Here is a 16,489-nt window from a genome sequence, read left to right as displayed (position 1 = left end):
GCTTGCTGACAGAAATGAGCTCCTAACCAGAGAAGCCCTATGTACAGTCGATAGGAGGACACGCCCACACACTTATAGAAACACAAACCACATACAGTCACTTCCATGGAAAGAGATAGCATGCATGTTGGGCATGTTGATAATGCACCAGGCTGGTAGAGGTTAGAAACCTCACAGCACCGTGTCTGATTCCGATCTGTTATTGGATCGATGAACCACAATGTTATTGGACGAGAAAATCAATGCTTACTAAATGACTCAAGTGTTTTGTTTATGGTGACTGCACAAAAGTCATTGCCTAAACACTCAAGAAACCATCAAGAAGAAAAAAATCTCAGAAAAACTACATCAAGATTTAAGAACATTATGTTTTAATGTTCAAATGTTTCAAAGCAAGAGATTTAAGGAAAACTGTTGATGTTGATTGGAGAGTCTGAGGTTTAAAAGAGGCTCTTATAATCTAAATATCTGTGTTTGGACTCATCCAGTAGTGGCTATGAAAAAAAAGACAAGCAAATTCTAAGAAATAGAGGATTAAAAAATACATTGAAATGAGGTTACTTTTGTTTATAAATGTACTTTTCACAAGACTTTTTTCCAGTAAATCAAATGTATTAGCTGTAGGAATTAATGACACGTTTCTCTAAAGCAGGAAGGAAACTATTCCAGGGCATTCTCATAAATCCATTCCTATTGTTAGTCTCTGACATCAAACAATACAGAAAGCTCTTCAGCTGTAACTATATTTCATGATTAAGTGAATAATTCAGTGCACGTAAAGAAGAAGACGTAAATACAAAAAATGATGGCAAACCAATTACATATGGATGCCAGATTAAATGCGACTGTGATGATAAAAAACCCAGGCTTCCATATTTATGTCAGGATTGAGAACACAGAAGTCACTTCTACCTAAATATTCATAAAAATGCATAATATAATTCACAGTTAAAAAGACATTTTTGAATGCACGAAGATGTGCAAACTGGAATTTTAAAGTCAGTCACTCAAGTTTCAAGTGTTAAAACCTAAACTTGTAAAAGTTTATAACTAGAAGGTTTTTTACACTAAATTTAACTAAATGATTAGTCTGAAAACCATTCAGTTAACATCACCCTGTCTACTGAAAAACTAAATCACTTGTCAGGCATATTTAAAATGACTATAGACCTTTTCAGTTTTGCAATCCATGTAATTCCACATTTGTGAAAGCAATCGAGGAAAAAAGAAACAACAGCCACATTTATTATTTCATGAATTTACTAAGAAACTCAAACCTTGAGTGTTCTCTTCTTTTCGATTTCACGTCATAAATAGGTCAAAACATCCTCCATGTTTCCAAGACCAAAAAAAAAAAGACAAAAGATAATATTTCCAAATTGTAATTTTTCCTCTTGCACCATTAATCCATCAGGATTTATAACTACAAAGAATTCAAGACCCATCTTCGTGTTTTTAATTCACAGACATATTTTCTTTTGTGGATTAAAAGAAAATATACCAGGTCAGTGCACCTTAAACTGCAGTATAAAAGGTCTGTGAGTCATCCTGTGAAGTTGTGGTCTTTGTTTCTCTCCTAGCTTGATCAAGATGATGGTCTCCTCAGGTAGATGCAACCACTGCTCAGGGGCTGGGGTAGTGAAAACTTCAAAGATCAGTTAGCTGCAGGACTCCCACATTGAAACAAATAAAGAGGGAGGGAATCCTAGAGGGGGGCGAGGCAAACTGGAATAGAAGACTACAAAACCTTACAGATCCCAAAGACAAAAAACCTCCTGTCTAAACAGTTGGATGGTTACTTTGAGTCTGTTTAAGTATTCTGACATTAGATGAGGCTGATAAATAGTTATTCAAATTATCAATCCATCTACATCCTGTGTGCTAACATGCGGAAAAATCCATTTTCTTTTCAATGCATCAAATAACATACAACTCTACTTATGTTGCATATCTCCCTGGACCATATGCCTGAAAGCAGCAAGAGATAATGACTCCACCAAATAAGCACATGTATGAATCAGTATACCTCCTGCAGCCCTAAAACCCCACCAACCACTGTTACTATGGCAGCCAGCCACTATACATTATAATTAACTGGCTTAAATCCCCAGTGCTTGGACCGGTTACAACCCCAGCTTCCAAGGAAAGATAGGGTTACCGCAAGCAGGGCTTAAAGCTGTTTCTATCTCCACACAAAAAGGCCACATATAAGTGGTGACACACCTCTAAACAAATAATGAACAAGACACAAATGCCTCCACCACCCTCGCAAAATGCACACTGTTGCCCACCTTCCTCCTGTTTGTCAGCAGCAGTTTTGAGATGATTTTGATAATGGTTTTGAGCCATTATATCCCAACACACCCACGACGGAAACAGCAAAAGAGTTCTACAACTCTACAGTGTGGGCATCCTTGCCCAAATGTCCAGCAGCATCCTGCCCACAAGCTGGTGTCCATGTGGTGAGGGAAACAAAGGCATCACAATGAATGAAGCTATTAAAATGCAAGTGCATGTCAAAAGCTTCCCAGGCAATCCCTGGTTGGTGATTCCACTGTTTATTAAACTCCACAGTCCAGTTAGGAGACTTGTGATGGAGATAGAAGGAGGGGAGAGTTTGATCCAATATAAAGTTGTGTAAATAAGAATGGACAACCAACTTACACACCAAGGATTCACTTATATAGATATAGAGTAGTAAAAACAAGCACGGGATGGTTGTCTGATCTTGACAGAAATTCTTCTTCTTTGTTTTATTATTTTTTTAATAATTAATTTAAACTATGGTGTCTGGAGCATGAGAAGATGTTTTAACACATGTATCATGTATGACTTTCCAAAAATAGTAGAAGCTCCACTAAAGAAAGAAGGGAATACTATTGTTTCATCATTGCAGAAAGATTGCAAAAAAATACATTATTTGCTTTGAGAATGATGATCGAGAACAGAAAAAGCCAGAAGGAGCAGAATTGGAGTTTTGTAGATTTAGGATAAGTGTACGATAGAGCGACCAGAGGAGCTGTGGGTTTGTATAAAGGAGTCTGGGGTGTCAGAGAAGTACATTCATGTGATGCAGTACATGTAGTGGTGTAACGATTAATCGACTTAATCAACGATTTATATTTCTACAATCCCTCCAGATCGCTCTGTTTGAGGCAAGTTCTTAATTGAATTAACCTATACCATTATAAAACCATTTGTAAATGAATGATTGATATTGGAAAATAATGGATTCATTCATCAATTCATTCATCAATTCATTGTGTTGTGTGCTGTGATGCAGCAGACAACACACGTGACTGATCAGTCCATCATTCCTTTCCAATGAGTGGAAACACTTTGAATTTAGCAAAGACATGTGACTATAAAGTGCGCTAGAATGTTCTGATAATGTTCCCTTTGGATTATTTTATGTGGAAAAACAGTGGTCTGAAAATTTATGAAACTAAAATGGGAATGGATTTGACATTCATTCGGTTTACTTGTTTGTTTGTACACAGATTTATTTTACACTTGATTGAGGAAATACAAGGAATCTGGAAAACTTCACCTGCACTGTTCAGTACTTTTCTATTTTTTTTCCAAACAACAATGCTTTTTAAACAAAATAGTGGTTCTAAACCCAATAAAACCAATCATTTCAGTAATACAGCTGAGATTTTTGTGAATAAAACAATGAAATATTTTATGTACGGTTTACTTAAGGGTACCTAGTAAAGTTTCGTAATCAGATTAGCTTTTATTGTGAAAGATTTTGGCGGAACCACATGATTATAACCTAATGCATGTGGGTTGTAATCATTCAATTGGCAGCAACATAAAACTGGGGGGTTCAATGTCTTTCCAAGGATAACTCAACACATCAAGCTGGTGAATTAATATAAACCTTGTCACCTGAGTCCTTGCTTCCTCAACATTGAGCAGAAGGCCAAAGCATAGTGCATTAATTAATGTTTAATGAGACAGACATCGACATAAACAAAGACATGAATAAAGGAGACGATCTGGCAGCAGGTTTACAGATTCCACACATGAATCATTCAACCACCAAAAGCAAACCACCATACAGCATAAATTAACTCAAGGAAGGCATATTTTTATAATTTATCAGTTTCCTCACCTGAGTCTTGCTGCTTGACTGGTTGTTGTTTGAGTGCATCCATCAGCCTCAACTCATAATGGTCTCATCTCGCTTTTATTTCACCCCCCACTCCTTTCCCTATTTTCCTCTTCTCCTCTCTTCCGCTACACTACCCTGAATGCCTAATGACGTGCACTGCCTTCCGGGATCATGTAAACATGCCAGCCGTGCTATTGGCCACAGAAGAAGAGTCGCTCTGTGCGGATTGGCTGAAGTAATAGGGGGCATGGATGGGGGGGGGGGGGGGGGGGGGGGGGGCTTGATGGTTACCAAAGCCCTACAGGATGGTGGCCATCTAAAGTCAGATGGCAAACACACACAAACAGTAAAGCCTCCAGTCCCTTAGGATGTAAAGATCCCCATAGACACAAAACAAAAATACATTGAGACATATGCCACACCCTCTAACATCATGCATAACAAAAGGTTTCAGAAATTTTCAACGTAACTATGCCATGACCTATTATTATTATTCCTCAATGCTTAAATGGAAAGATAACAATAATAACCAAATATATTAAAATATGATCCCATTACATTTTTCTTCTAGCTAACTAAAATACTAAAATACAAGACAAAAGGTGAATTTAGAACATTTATGTCATTAAGGTTTTACTCAACTTAAGGTGTGTTTTCTTAACTCTCAGTTGTAGAAAACATCAATATAGCTTTTTTGATTGGATTTTACACTCTTGACAGTATTTAGATTTTCTGTATTTTTATTTCACACAGTGATGGATTTGACAGGAACAATGTAGCGGTTTAATGTTTTGCCGTGAGACAGTCTGACATCAGACAAAACAATCTCTTTATTAAAAAAACAATAAGAATAAAAAATTGTACAAAAACCAAAGTTTAACACATAACGGTCATAATCTGTCCTGCCTCTGCCTGATTCTAGTTAACCTAGTCTCCAGAAAACCTTGTAATTAATCAACACAATGAAAAAGCAACGAATAGAGTAAATCTTTTTTGTATTGTGAAAAAAAAAATAGTTATTTGAAAAAAAAACACTATTGTTGTATAATTAATCCAAATTCATTGCACTATACAGAAAAAAGCAGAAAATCAACCAAACTTTGGGAAAGCATTATCACTACTGTACGCCACATCAGAGGATGAATGACAAAGGCGGCCAACAGCAGCCGCTGTTCTGGAGCAGAAATTATGTCATCATTTCATTCTTGTTACATTATCATGTTTATTTTCCAAATTTGCAACCATTTTTTTTTTTTTTTTGGCTACCCAGTGGCGCAGTGGTTAGCGCTCTTGCCTCACAGCAAGAAAGCTGATTCAAGTCCCGACTGGGGGACCTGAAACAGGAAACCAATGGGGGACCTTTCTGCGTGGAGTTTGCATGTTCTCTGCATGCTTGGGTTTTCTCTGGGGACTCCGGCTTCCTTCCACCATCCAAAAACATGCTGGGTTAATTGGTTAGCGTACTCTCAATTGCCCCTAGCTGTGAATATGTGTGTGTGATTTGTGGCCCTTTAACAGACTGCCGACCTGTCCAGGATTTCCCCCACCTTCACCCACGAGTGGCCTGGATAGGCTCCAGCAGCCCCGCGACCCCAAAAGGGACAAAATGGGTTTAGAAGATGAATGAATGAACAAAATGGTTTTTTATTCACTTTAAGCTGATTCTGATTTGACCCCATAGAATACACTTAATTGCATGTGTACAAATAAAATGGTGAAGTAAATTATGAATGAATAGCATTTGTAGGATCAAAACAAGCTCTGGGTAGGGCCTGGTAATTGTTGAAGTAAAAAAACAAACTGGAAGTTACTGATTTTCAATTAAAAGTGTTTTTTCCTCATTTCTTTTCAGCTTCTCAATGTCTTTATTTGGCGCACAGATTGAGTAGACTAAACCAGGACATATCTGTAAATAACTTGTTCTTAACCATCTCCTGGGTAAATAAAGGTACTACTATTACTACTAACTCTGTGAGATGTTTTTCACCTAGACATGAGTTGCGTTTAGGCTATAAATCACAGCGAGTTCATTTTGAATAGTGTCAATGGCCCATTGTTACATTTTGCTTAGCTACCTTCATCAAATACCAAAGCGCTGAACAGCTGCAGTGCCCTTCACTCATCCACACACACCTTCACACGCTGATGGCGACAAAGCTGCCCAAAACATGAAAAAGCAGCTGCTTCAGACAGACTGTGAGGAAGGTTGTATAAGAAACAAACTCTTTAACAAACCCAAAGGGGGTAGACGATGCTTACACACAAAGTGGAGAAGGCTGGCACTGAGGAGGCAGGAGAGATTACTGTGTTACATAATGCTCAAAGCTGACTCAGACTGTTTACTGCACATGTGTGAACGTGGCTTCTGAAAGTCTGTTACTATAGCTACAGTGTGAAAGAAAGGAAGCAACTGATTCATTTGCTGACCAGAATGAAAGGATGAAAAACTGGAAAGGTGATTTTTTACGGGCACAAATGAAAACAGTTAAAATATGTAGTCAATAATGCAGAAAAAAGTAAGATTGGACATTTACACGATTAGTTGCCATTACATGTTTAAACAAGAAATGAAAATAAGGATCATCAGGGTGAGCAACAGGTTCGGTTTTATGGTATGTGCTGTTCTCTGTGGTCAAGCCACATTGGTGCCTTCGCTATCAGATTCCATTGCTGTGGATTTGATTGTGCTGGCATTGAGGGAAGAGCCACTGCCTTTCCATCATCACAAACAAACAGAGACAGCCAGGTAGTTTGGTCAAAACTGATTTACAATTGGATATATCCCTGGTTATGCGGAACTCCCATACGATATTCTGCTGGGAAGCTTTCCAGCACCACTCTGCTGTTCCTCAATTTATTACAGCGAGCCATGTGCCAGCCACCTAATGACAGACATAAAGCACTTGGAGACAGAACTGGGACTGGGTAGAAGTCAGTCCGGAGCAGTTGACAGCCAGTGGGGTCCATCGATTACAATTTTTTTCCTGCAGACCAAAAGAAGACAGTCTAGACAAGCCAGTGTGGGAAAATGCTAATCTAAAGCCAAAAATAAACAAACAAGCATCTATACCGGTAAATGGTCTTTCTGATTTGCCATCCCACGCATATACTTTTTCACATTTAATAGCCTGGGTCAAAATAATCCACACACCAAAAACAAAAAAATATAATGGTCCCACAGAGCTGCACATGAACTCGAGCCATCCAAAGTGTGAGTCGGCTTAAAGAATTTAGGAAAATCCTTTAGACATAAGTGGATGTGTGTGTGTCTGCAGTATGCACATGCAAAATCTGCTTTGCCTGGCCAAAAACGCTTATATTCTAGCTTTTACATAATCTAGCTTTTCTTTGATGGAGCTTTAGCTATGCTGCGGTTTAGCCTGCACTGAGGCAGGGCAGGGACAAAGCTAAAGCTGTGAAGATCACAGGGTACACCGTTTCACAAAAGTTTGGGGATATTTTGAATTTAGATGCCAATTGTTTTAGAGTTAAAGACCCACTTTGATGAAAACTGGGTTTTTAACGTGTTTTAATGGCATTTTTCTGATAACATACACTATTTCTTAATTCAAGTCGCTGTGAACCAGGAGCAAACAAAACTATGTTGTTTGAGAAGGATTGTATTTATTACGTAGGAAATACGCTTGGAAGGCACAAGCTCCTTGAGGAAGCCTGCTGATGACTCCACTTGTAGACAAATAGATCCATGCACCGGTACGTCTTTGCTTACCTCACCCGAGCTGACATCTGGATCAAAACAGTACGGCTGGATAGCTACAATATAGCCCGCCATTTTTGTTGCACTAGTAAAGTTAGTTTGGGGGTGTGAGGGGCTGGAAAATAGCAGGAAAGCATGTAAACAGAGAGCTCTCAGTAACAGGGAGGGGAAGTGGTGGGGGGGGGGGGGGGGGTTTCTCCGTGGCAATAGTCCCACCCAAGAACTACTGCTGCTCTGCAGAAAATTTGTCCGAGAATACATGGTTTTGTTTTTTGTTTTATTTTGGCTAAAAATGTCTAAATCATAATTAAAAGACCACTTGGAAAGCTTTTATAAAAGATCAAAATATGATCAGAGTGGGTCTTTAAAGGAAAAAAATGTCAAAAGTGACAGTTTATATGGCTAATAGTTGAGTTTCTGCTTACCCTAATAATTATAACTATTATTATGACTATAAATTAAAAAAAACTAACAAATGTTACTAAAGTAACCATTTTAAAACAACTCTTGCGACACATAACAACAGGCTAACTGATGGGGTGGGGGATCTTAGTCAGAAAACGGAGACAGCAGCAGGAAAATGCTTCCGAAATTAGATCATGGGTGTGGAAAAAAAAAAAAAAAGAAAAAAACCTTTATCCTCGGAAGATTATAACAAAACTGATTAAGTTTATGGGTGTGTGTGAAAAACATGGGTGGCACAGTGATCAACTTCCCAGATTAGGAAAAGGAGGGAGATTAAAAAGAATAAGTAAAAATAGTGAAATTGTGGTCGACTTTAGAATTGTGTAATTCCCAGAAACGCACACACATCATAAGTGTGTGGGATGTAATCGCCTACAATGCTGACCATGCAAAATGCCCAGAAGATGAATGGTGAGTGGTCTAGACTGGCCATTTGCCCTGATGTGAATTTTTTAATTTAAAATGATTTGAGAGCTAAACATTTGAAGATTTTTGTTTAAAAAAAATATCGGCTACATTGCAAATGCAGTAGGGTGAAAACATGCAGTGAAGATGACACGCAGGCAGATATGATCCGCAAGTCAGCTGTGAGTCTGAATAGAAAGCCTTTGGCCTCCTTTGAAAGCAGAGGCACCATGGCTTTAAGTATCCACTCCCTCTTGATCAAAGAGCTCAGGATGTGCGGTCGCTGCTTAACATACAAAGAACTATCAACACATTTTCTTGCATCGAAGACAAATGAAGCTGCGTTTTTAGTATTTCTTTCAGAAAAGAGGAAAAAGTTGTGAGTTGGAGTCATCGTGTCCGCCTTAAACCAGCTATTAGGACATTTCTGGTAGATATTCACTGCGGTTTGCGGTTTGCGTAAAGAAGCATAAATATCCCTAATGCTGTGAGCAGAGAGGCGGATCAACCTAAACAAATAAAAGCCTTTAAAACGAAAGAAAGAGAAAAAAGGGAAATGATGATGACTGGATAAGTAAACAAAGGCAAGTGCCCTTTCCCCACTGAATAAATCCTAGTTTAAGTCTGTTGTGATGCTAATAACGCATCTCTGGTGTGCAGATGCAGTCTTTTGTCAAATGTGCTAAAAATGCATAAAATGCATGATTGTAATATAGAAATGTCAGGGCCAAAACAGCACATATCAAAACAGCACAAAGGCTAAATATATTCTATTTATTCTGTAGTGATAAAAATATATTATACTATATCATAACTAGACTGACCCGATCCACTTTAAAAGGACTAAATCCATCCGCCAGTTTCTTGAAACATAAAGGTTTGATATTTCTGGAGAATAAGTACAATTATTACAATAAATATGACTGTAAATGTTTCTAAATATGAAGAATTGAAGATCCACTCGGATGAAAATCGCACTTTTAGCCTTTATTTTTACTTCTGATGATGGAGGATGTACATGAAGAAAATTAAGCTTAAAATGGCATATCTGAGTGTCTTTATTCACTCAGGCTGTGGTGCAGCGGTAGGGCGGTCGACTCATGATCGCAAGATTGCAGGTTCAGGAAGGTTCAGGAAGGAAAGTCACACTTCAACTACGTGGTTTCAGTACCAACATGCAAAAATAGATGAAGGTGTAAAAATGCACATATGGTTTAATTCTCTGCTCTTTTGGATCAGCTATACTCAAATTCCACAGACATGGCCATGTAGTTGGCTAATCGTTTGTTATACATTCCTTAAAAATGTTCTTCTGTTACAAATTTGACTTAAAAACATGCGCCAAGTGATTCTTCTAACAATATATATGTTTTTTTTTCTCTCCACTGAATGTGGAGATGGACACAAAGGGATGTGGTGGACCTTTAATCAGCCGTGAAACTTGTGTAAATTTGGCAGCTACAATAAAACAGACTTTATGCACTTTTGCTTATTTTCTGGCTTCCAAAAACCAGACCAAGCCCAACAGTTAGGGGCTACAAAGATGAACATCCAACACCCACTTTTATGGTTCTATCATTTTTTGATAAATGCTAAACACATAACATTACCATTTTCAACAAAGATGGATTTTTAAAAAATATTGGTGAATAATCTAGACATGAAATTGGATCTATAATTTTCCCCCATTTAATTCACTTTTTTTTTTTACATTTTTCCAAAACAACTTTTCTTATATACAAAACATAGTGTTTTTAGCTAATCAATATTGGAATGTGCATAATAATAATAAAAAACTAAATTAATAATTAATTTGGAATGCAAAAGTGTTAAAACCGATCATCTATGTCCCTTACTTTGTTTTGTAATACAAACGGGCAATTGTGAACATGATTATAGAAATTTCAACCTACATGGATTAAAAGTTACAAGCATAAAACTCAAACCTGCAGGAAACTTCCTCAACCACATGAACTCCGTAGCCCTCTGACAGTACATGCAGTCTATGTGGTTGTGTGTCTTTACCTTCCCACTTCATTTTCTGCTTCCTTGTTCTATTATGCAGGTTCCCTCAAGAGATTAGGGGCACAAAGACAATGGTGAGCCAGCAAAGCGTGTCCTAACAGGCTGTGTCATGCTTCACAACAGACTAACAGAGAATTCTCACTGGTCCTGATCAATGTGGATTGCAAGGGACCAGTCACAGCTCTAAATTACAGCTTGCATTGCTAGAACCCTCCTTCACTAAAACAGTCTTGACAATGAAGAAAGATAAGACCAAGAGCAAGAGGTTTGATCAATGGGGGTTCCACCTGAATACACTACAATCAGCTGCTCTTAAACTGCCAGGCAGACAGGACATCTGACAGCATGAAGAGGACAAGAGTTTTTCCATAGCAACATCAGACAGCTGGTGTCTCATGCAGATGGAACATAAAGTTCTACATTGTAACTGAAGCATGACAGCACAGCATCTATAGGGTTTCCCTGTTTTTGTGCTTCCTCGCTTAACAAAAAGCCTTTGAAGCAACAGTCACAAGTTGTTCCCACAAAACAGGGATTGAGGGGGGGACTACAGTTCACTTTCATGTTATGGAGAGAGGCGATGATGCCAATTGGTGATCAGACTAAATGTTCAGAATGTGTACACCCAGCCGCGACAGTAATGCAAGCAGCCAGCTGACTGTGAGGTGCAGACCGGAACGGCTTGAGGTAGAGCTGAGCGCTCAAATTAAAGAGAAGCGATGAGTAAAGCTGGATGGAGGGTTACATACTGCTGTAGAGGGTGTCGATCCAAGAGAGCCGAGGCAGGCCGTGAGCACTGAGGGGCTCCATCCTTTTCCCCTCCCCGGATAAGACGCGGCGCTTCTTACTGGTGTTCACTTCTTTTAGTGGTGCTGGTTTTTTGTGTCCCCCCTTTTCCTTTTCTTTATCCTTGCAAAATAGCCTTCATCTCGTAGGAGGAAGCCAAAAGAAACATTCGGGAAAAATGTCAGAGGACAGCTGGGGGTCCACTGGGCTGACAAGCGGGAGAGCTGAAGGAGTTTATGTGTGTGTGAGCGTGCCTCTGTCTGCGAGCGAGCCAAAAAACAACAGGCAGGAGACGAACACCAGCGATGGTTGCTAGGGGAAGGGAGAAGCACTCCCTCCTCTTTGGCGTGCTCTCATTCCCATCCATCCCTCCTCTCTGCCTCCCTCCCTCTCTCTCTCTCACTCTCTCTCTCTCTTGATTCTGCACAAATGCCTCATGAGCCTGTCGATCTGCAGAGGCAGGAATTCTGAAACCATCAAATGGGATCAAAAAGCGTTTCAAACTCCACATGTTTACGTTGATCTTTTCTCTAAAGTAGAGAAAAAGAAGAGGCTGAAGATCAGAACCATTAACTAAACTTCAATTCCCATTTGCTCAAGTCGTTTGCTTGCAAGAAAATAGATGTTTCAAGTATTATTTGAGGAAAAATTGTATAACTTTAGGGTAATTTTCTTAATTTTTGCAAATGAAAGGGATAAAGGTTTCACCTGCAGGGTAGTTTCCACAACTAGGTCTCTACGGTTTTCTATAACCTACTCAGTTTTTACCAAAAAAAGTAAATCAATTTAAACAAAAATTATTTATTAACACTAAATAAGCATTTTTTGGCTGACGATATTAAAATGACACCGTAGTTATTCCACTTTGGCTTTCAAAAAAGCGCTGGATGAGTAGGTTTCATTTAAATTGAGTTGCAATTATTCAACCTAGTTATCAAAACCAAAACCATTACAACGTTTTAAAGAAGAGCTCTTGTGACTTCTAAATATGACTTTGTACAGTTGTTTTATTTCCACCACTCTGAAGCTTCATTTTTTTTCCGTAACAGTGAATGCGGGTGACCATTCCTTAGACGGAAATGTTGAAAAGATTTGTTCGTTAGAGTGACATCACAGAGAACAGCTTTAGGAACAAGACCTGAATGAAACTGGATTGGACTGTTTTTTGACTTACCAGGAGGAAAAATGAGAGCGACTGTGTGTCGCATCTGTTTGCTGTCAACATATAGTTCCATGTGTGATGAAAATGCGCTGTGGGGATTCGCAAGTTTTTTGTTTTTTTTTAAAGTGTTTTACACTTATTTTAGACTAAAGGCAAACACAAAAATTCATCGCTCTAATTTTTTCGGGAACAAAGTACAGCCCTTGAGCGCTTGGCATTTGAAAGACATTTAACTCAAAGTTAAAGGTTGGTTTGAGGTCATAATAAAGTAAATTAATAATTTTTATTATAATAGACTGCAAAAAAACAATGACTTATGAGTCTGTCAGCTTAGAGAAGAATTATTTCTGATGTAAAGGCATATAATATTACAAACGGACAGCATTACAAATCCTTTGACCTTACAACTTTAATTAGGTGTATGCACCCCTCTACTCAAACCACTGACTGTATGAGATAACTAGAACAAGCAACTATGGTGACGTCAAAGAAAATGTCTTACTTCCAGCTCCAACCAAATCACGTCAGTTCAGTCGCCGTTTTTACGCGATATGAACACTACCATGTTGGATCCCGACGACATCAGTAACAGAGATTGGTCCGCGTCGGTCTGAGACATCATTTCGTTGGGAACCACTCTCACCAATCAGAAGTGAGCTTGTTGGAAGTCCACACACCTACCACTCGACAGTGGCCTCAGGAGTCAAACGTTTCAAATGTTAGATGTGGCGCCCAGCAAGCACAGCACACATTTATTGAGGTATCTCACTGGATTAAACGCTCAGTACAGAAAACAAAACAAATCATCCAAAAAAAAATTGAAAAACTAAAAAAAAAAGATTGATTTGTCTGATAAATAGAATGAGTAAGTAATAGCTGTTTATGTCTAAATATAAGTTTATGGATTTTTTCTTCTTGGAGTAAGATAGTACTTCCTGTTTGGAATGTGAGGGGGGAGGGGTCACTCATACAGCCAATGACTCAAACACTCTGACTGGTTGGTGTTGCCTATTCTTTATCCTAATCAAGCATTCATGTCTTTCATCTATGAATTATTCATCAAAATTCCCCAACGATGGGGGAATAACAGATGAGCGAAAGACTTTCATTTCTGATTACTTTTATTGGTACAGTAAGTATCCATAGATTCCGTTTTATTGATTTATATTAAAACAAATAGGTTTAAAATATAACTGGGTATAAAATGTTGAAAAGAAAATATGAATGTATGTGAAGAAATTTGAATAGAACAGCAACTAAATCTTGGATTATAAAAAGGAACAGCAGCACTTCCAGCTGTTGTCAGACATAACAAAGAGGAGTTCTGTCAAAAACCTGCAGTTGAGAAACAGAAACTGTTACACGAGTCAGGTTTAAAGTATTCCCTTTTCCTGTTTTTTTGTTTTGTTTTGAACAATGTCCGTGCAGCACAGAGGAATATTTATGGAAACGTGGCAGGACAGAGATGAATACTACTGGACTGTGTGTAAGCAAAAGGGAATGCAAAGCAACTGCTGCAGTTTTCCAGAAAATTTCTCTGACATAAACCTATTTGAATTTTTACAAAACACATCACACGTGCCGTCATTTCAGTAAAGCAGCTGCATTGAACCGACTTGACACAGATGGCTTCTGAAGTTGGTTGGAGCATTTGAGAACATGAGTGTAGGGGCTTCTTTGGAAGTTTATTCTCCTGATGTGTTGTGTTTCCAGAATCATGCACCAGTGGCTTTTCCTCTCCTTGACCCACTCCAATGAAGATTGTATTTTTGGTGTTTCTAACAGGTTCTTCTAGTCTTTTTCTCATGATGGAGCACATCAGAGCTGGCATCTGGATCTAAACTGTACGGCTGGATAGCTCCGATACTGCACGCCATTTTTGTTGCACTGGTAATGTTAGGTTGGGGGTGTGAGTGGCTGTAAGCTAGCAGGACAGAGTGTGGGAACAAAGGCCAACTGTCCCGCCCACAACTCGGAGGCAAATTTCGATGAACTCCTGTCGTCCTGCAGATACTATGTTTTGGAAAACGACGCAGGTTTTATGATTTTGGCCAAAAATAGCATCATCAAAATTAAGAGACCACTGAGAATGCTTTGAAAAAAGATTAAAAGATGATTGGAGTGGGAAGGTTCATAAAAGCAGGCAATCATGAAAACATGATGCCTCCAGTAGGCCCTCTCATACCCCCCCCCCCCCGCCCAAACCAACGCGAGGGGGAGGAAGGTCGGGGGGGTTGACAGGCAGAAAAACTTCAATTAGGACACAAAGGCAGGCAGGAGGAACCCTACTAGCCCTCCCCACTCCTTCCTCCCAAATCTCCGCAGGCATAACACCAGGCTCCGAGCAGTGCGCTTTGTCTGGTCGCACAGCGCAGACGTGCCAGCAGACAGGAAGACACAAGGTCAACAAAAGGAGTTCATCAAGCCAGAGGTCGTTTGTTGTTGTGTCGGTGGGTGTTCTTAAGAAGTTTGAAGACAACCAGATTCTTTTGAGATGACATACAGTTGTTAGATGAGTAAAAAAACAAACAAAAACACATTAGGTCACTAACAAGGTTATATAGATTTAGTGAGCAGAAGGAAGTGGTGCCTCATCAAACCAAGAGGTTTGTCCCAAACTGGAACAAAAAGGCATTTCGTTCTCTGTGAGACACACCTGAATGAAGCTGCCCTCCTCATCCTCATCTTCATCCTCCAAACAAAGAAAACACACACAATGTGTTCAAATAGACACAAGCACACCAAGAGGGGTTTTAATTATCAAATATTCATGGGTAGTTGAGTAAAAATGGTAATTATTAACTATCTCTACTACTATTTACTTCCTTAAAAATAGTCATGACTTTGGTAAACAGAAGAGCAGCTGACTTTATCTACAGCCTGTCTGGTTGTAATTCACCAGAGTTTGACGCTCCGCTTCCCTCTCAATAAAGGTCATCTTTCAACAACCTCCGCTCCTTCAAAGAGTCGGTTTGTTAGTTTAAAGGTACAGAGTCGCGTGGACAGATATGATCTCATTTTCAGGCCGTCATTTTCTGTAAAGGTCTCCAGAAAAAAATCAATTTCTTTAGCAGGAAGGAAGTAACAATATGCTGGAGTAACACAAATCATCTTCAAACTAGGTTTTCTCTGCGTGCCATCAGTTAATAGGAAACACTGTAAAAACTGTAGTTATACAGTCAGGTCAGTTTGTTCAAAAACACTATGACTGTAGAAGTACACTTCTGCCAAATGTGCAGGTTTGGTTTTTTGTTTTTCAGGGTGAAAATGTGGCTCCATAAATACACATAATAGTTAAATTCTCTCAGTTTTATGCTTTTTATATCTAAATGTTTTCATTTCCAAATAGTGAGACCTGGAAGAAGGTGGGGAAACTGCTTCTAGCTCACTGACACTGTGGACATCAGCAATTAGGCAGCTCAGCATCCCAACTAGCCAATCAAAGCACCAGCCTCCATCTTTCCACACCTCCATCCACCCTGATCTACCCAGATACCCCTGCCCCACCTCACTTCACCATCCCTTACCACGCCTATCCTTTTTAGCCCCCACTAACATGTCAGCCCCCACCAAAGGCCTGGGGGAAGATGGGGTGATGGGTACATTTGTGTGTGTATAGGAGGAGGGTGACTTCGGCAGAGGGTGGGCTGTGGGTGAGTGTGTGTTGTGCCTTTTGCTACCCCCACCTCCCCACTTTAGTTGTTATCTCAATGTGAATAAATCAAAATGGGTTTCATTCTGCCACACACGTGTCCCAGCTTACCAGCATTGAGTGTTAACACTGGAGAGGCTTTGTGCGTTTGGGTAC

General features: G+C 39.3%; 1 protein-coding gene across 4 annotated transcripts in view; it reads right to left on the bottom strand.

Moving 5' to 3' along the window:
- abr (active BCR-related) overlaps nt 1-16,489 on the bottom strand; it is a 118,729-nt gene that overhangs the window by 78,583 nt on the left and 23,657 nt on the right. Inside the window, exon 1 of one of the 4 annotated variants that reach the window (XM_004076596.4) lies at nt 11,483-11,852. The exons of 2 other annotated variants lie outside the window; for them this stretch is intronic. In XM_004076596.4, coding sequence (XP_004076644.1) covers nt 11,483-11,543 — 61 coding nt within the window. In that variant the 5' untranslated portion in view covers nt 11,544-11,852. Of the gene's footprint in view, nt 1-4,120; nt 4,227-11,482; nt 11,853-16,489 lie in introns of those variants that run through there. One more of the 4 variants, XM_023962928.1, reaches the window with a different exon arrangement.

The sequence above is a fragment of the Oryzias latipes genome, chromosome 14 (genome assembly GCF_002234675.1).
Source record: "Oryzias latipes chromosome 14, ASM223467v1".
Lineage (NCBI taxonomy): Eukaryota > Metazoa > Chordata > Actinopteri > Beloniformes > Adrianichthyidae > Oryzias > Oryzias latipes.
The sequence above is the reverse complement of the archived record's forward strand: the minus strand, read 5'-3'. Positions and strand labels throughout refer to the sequence as shown.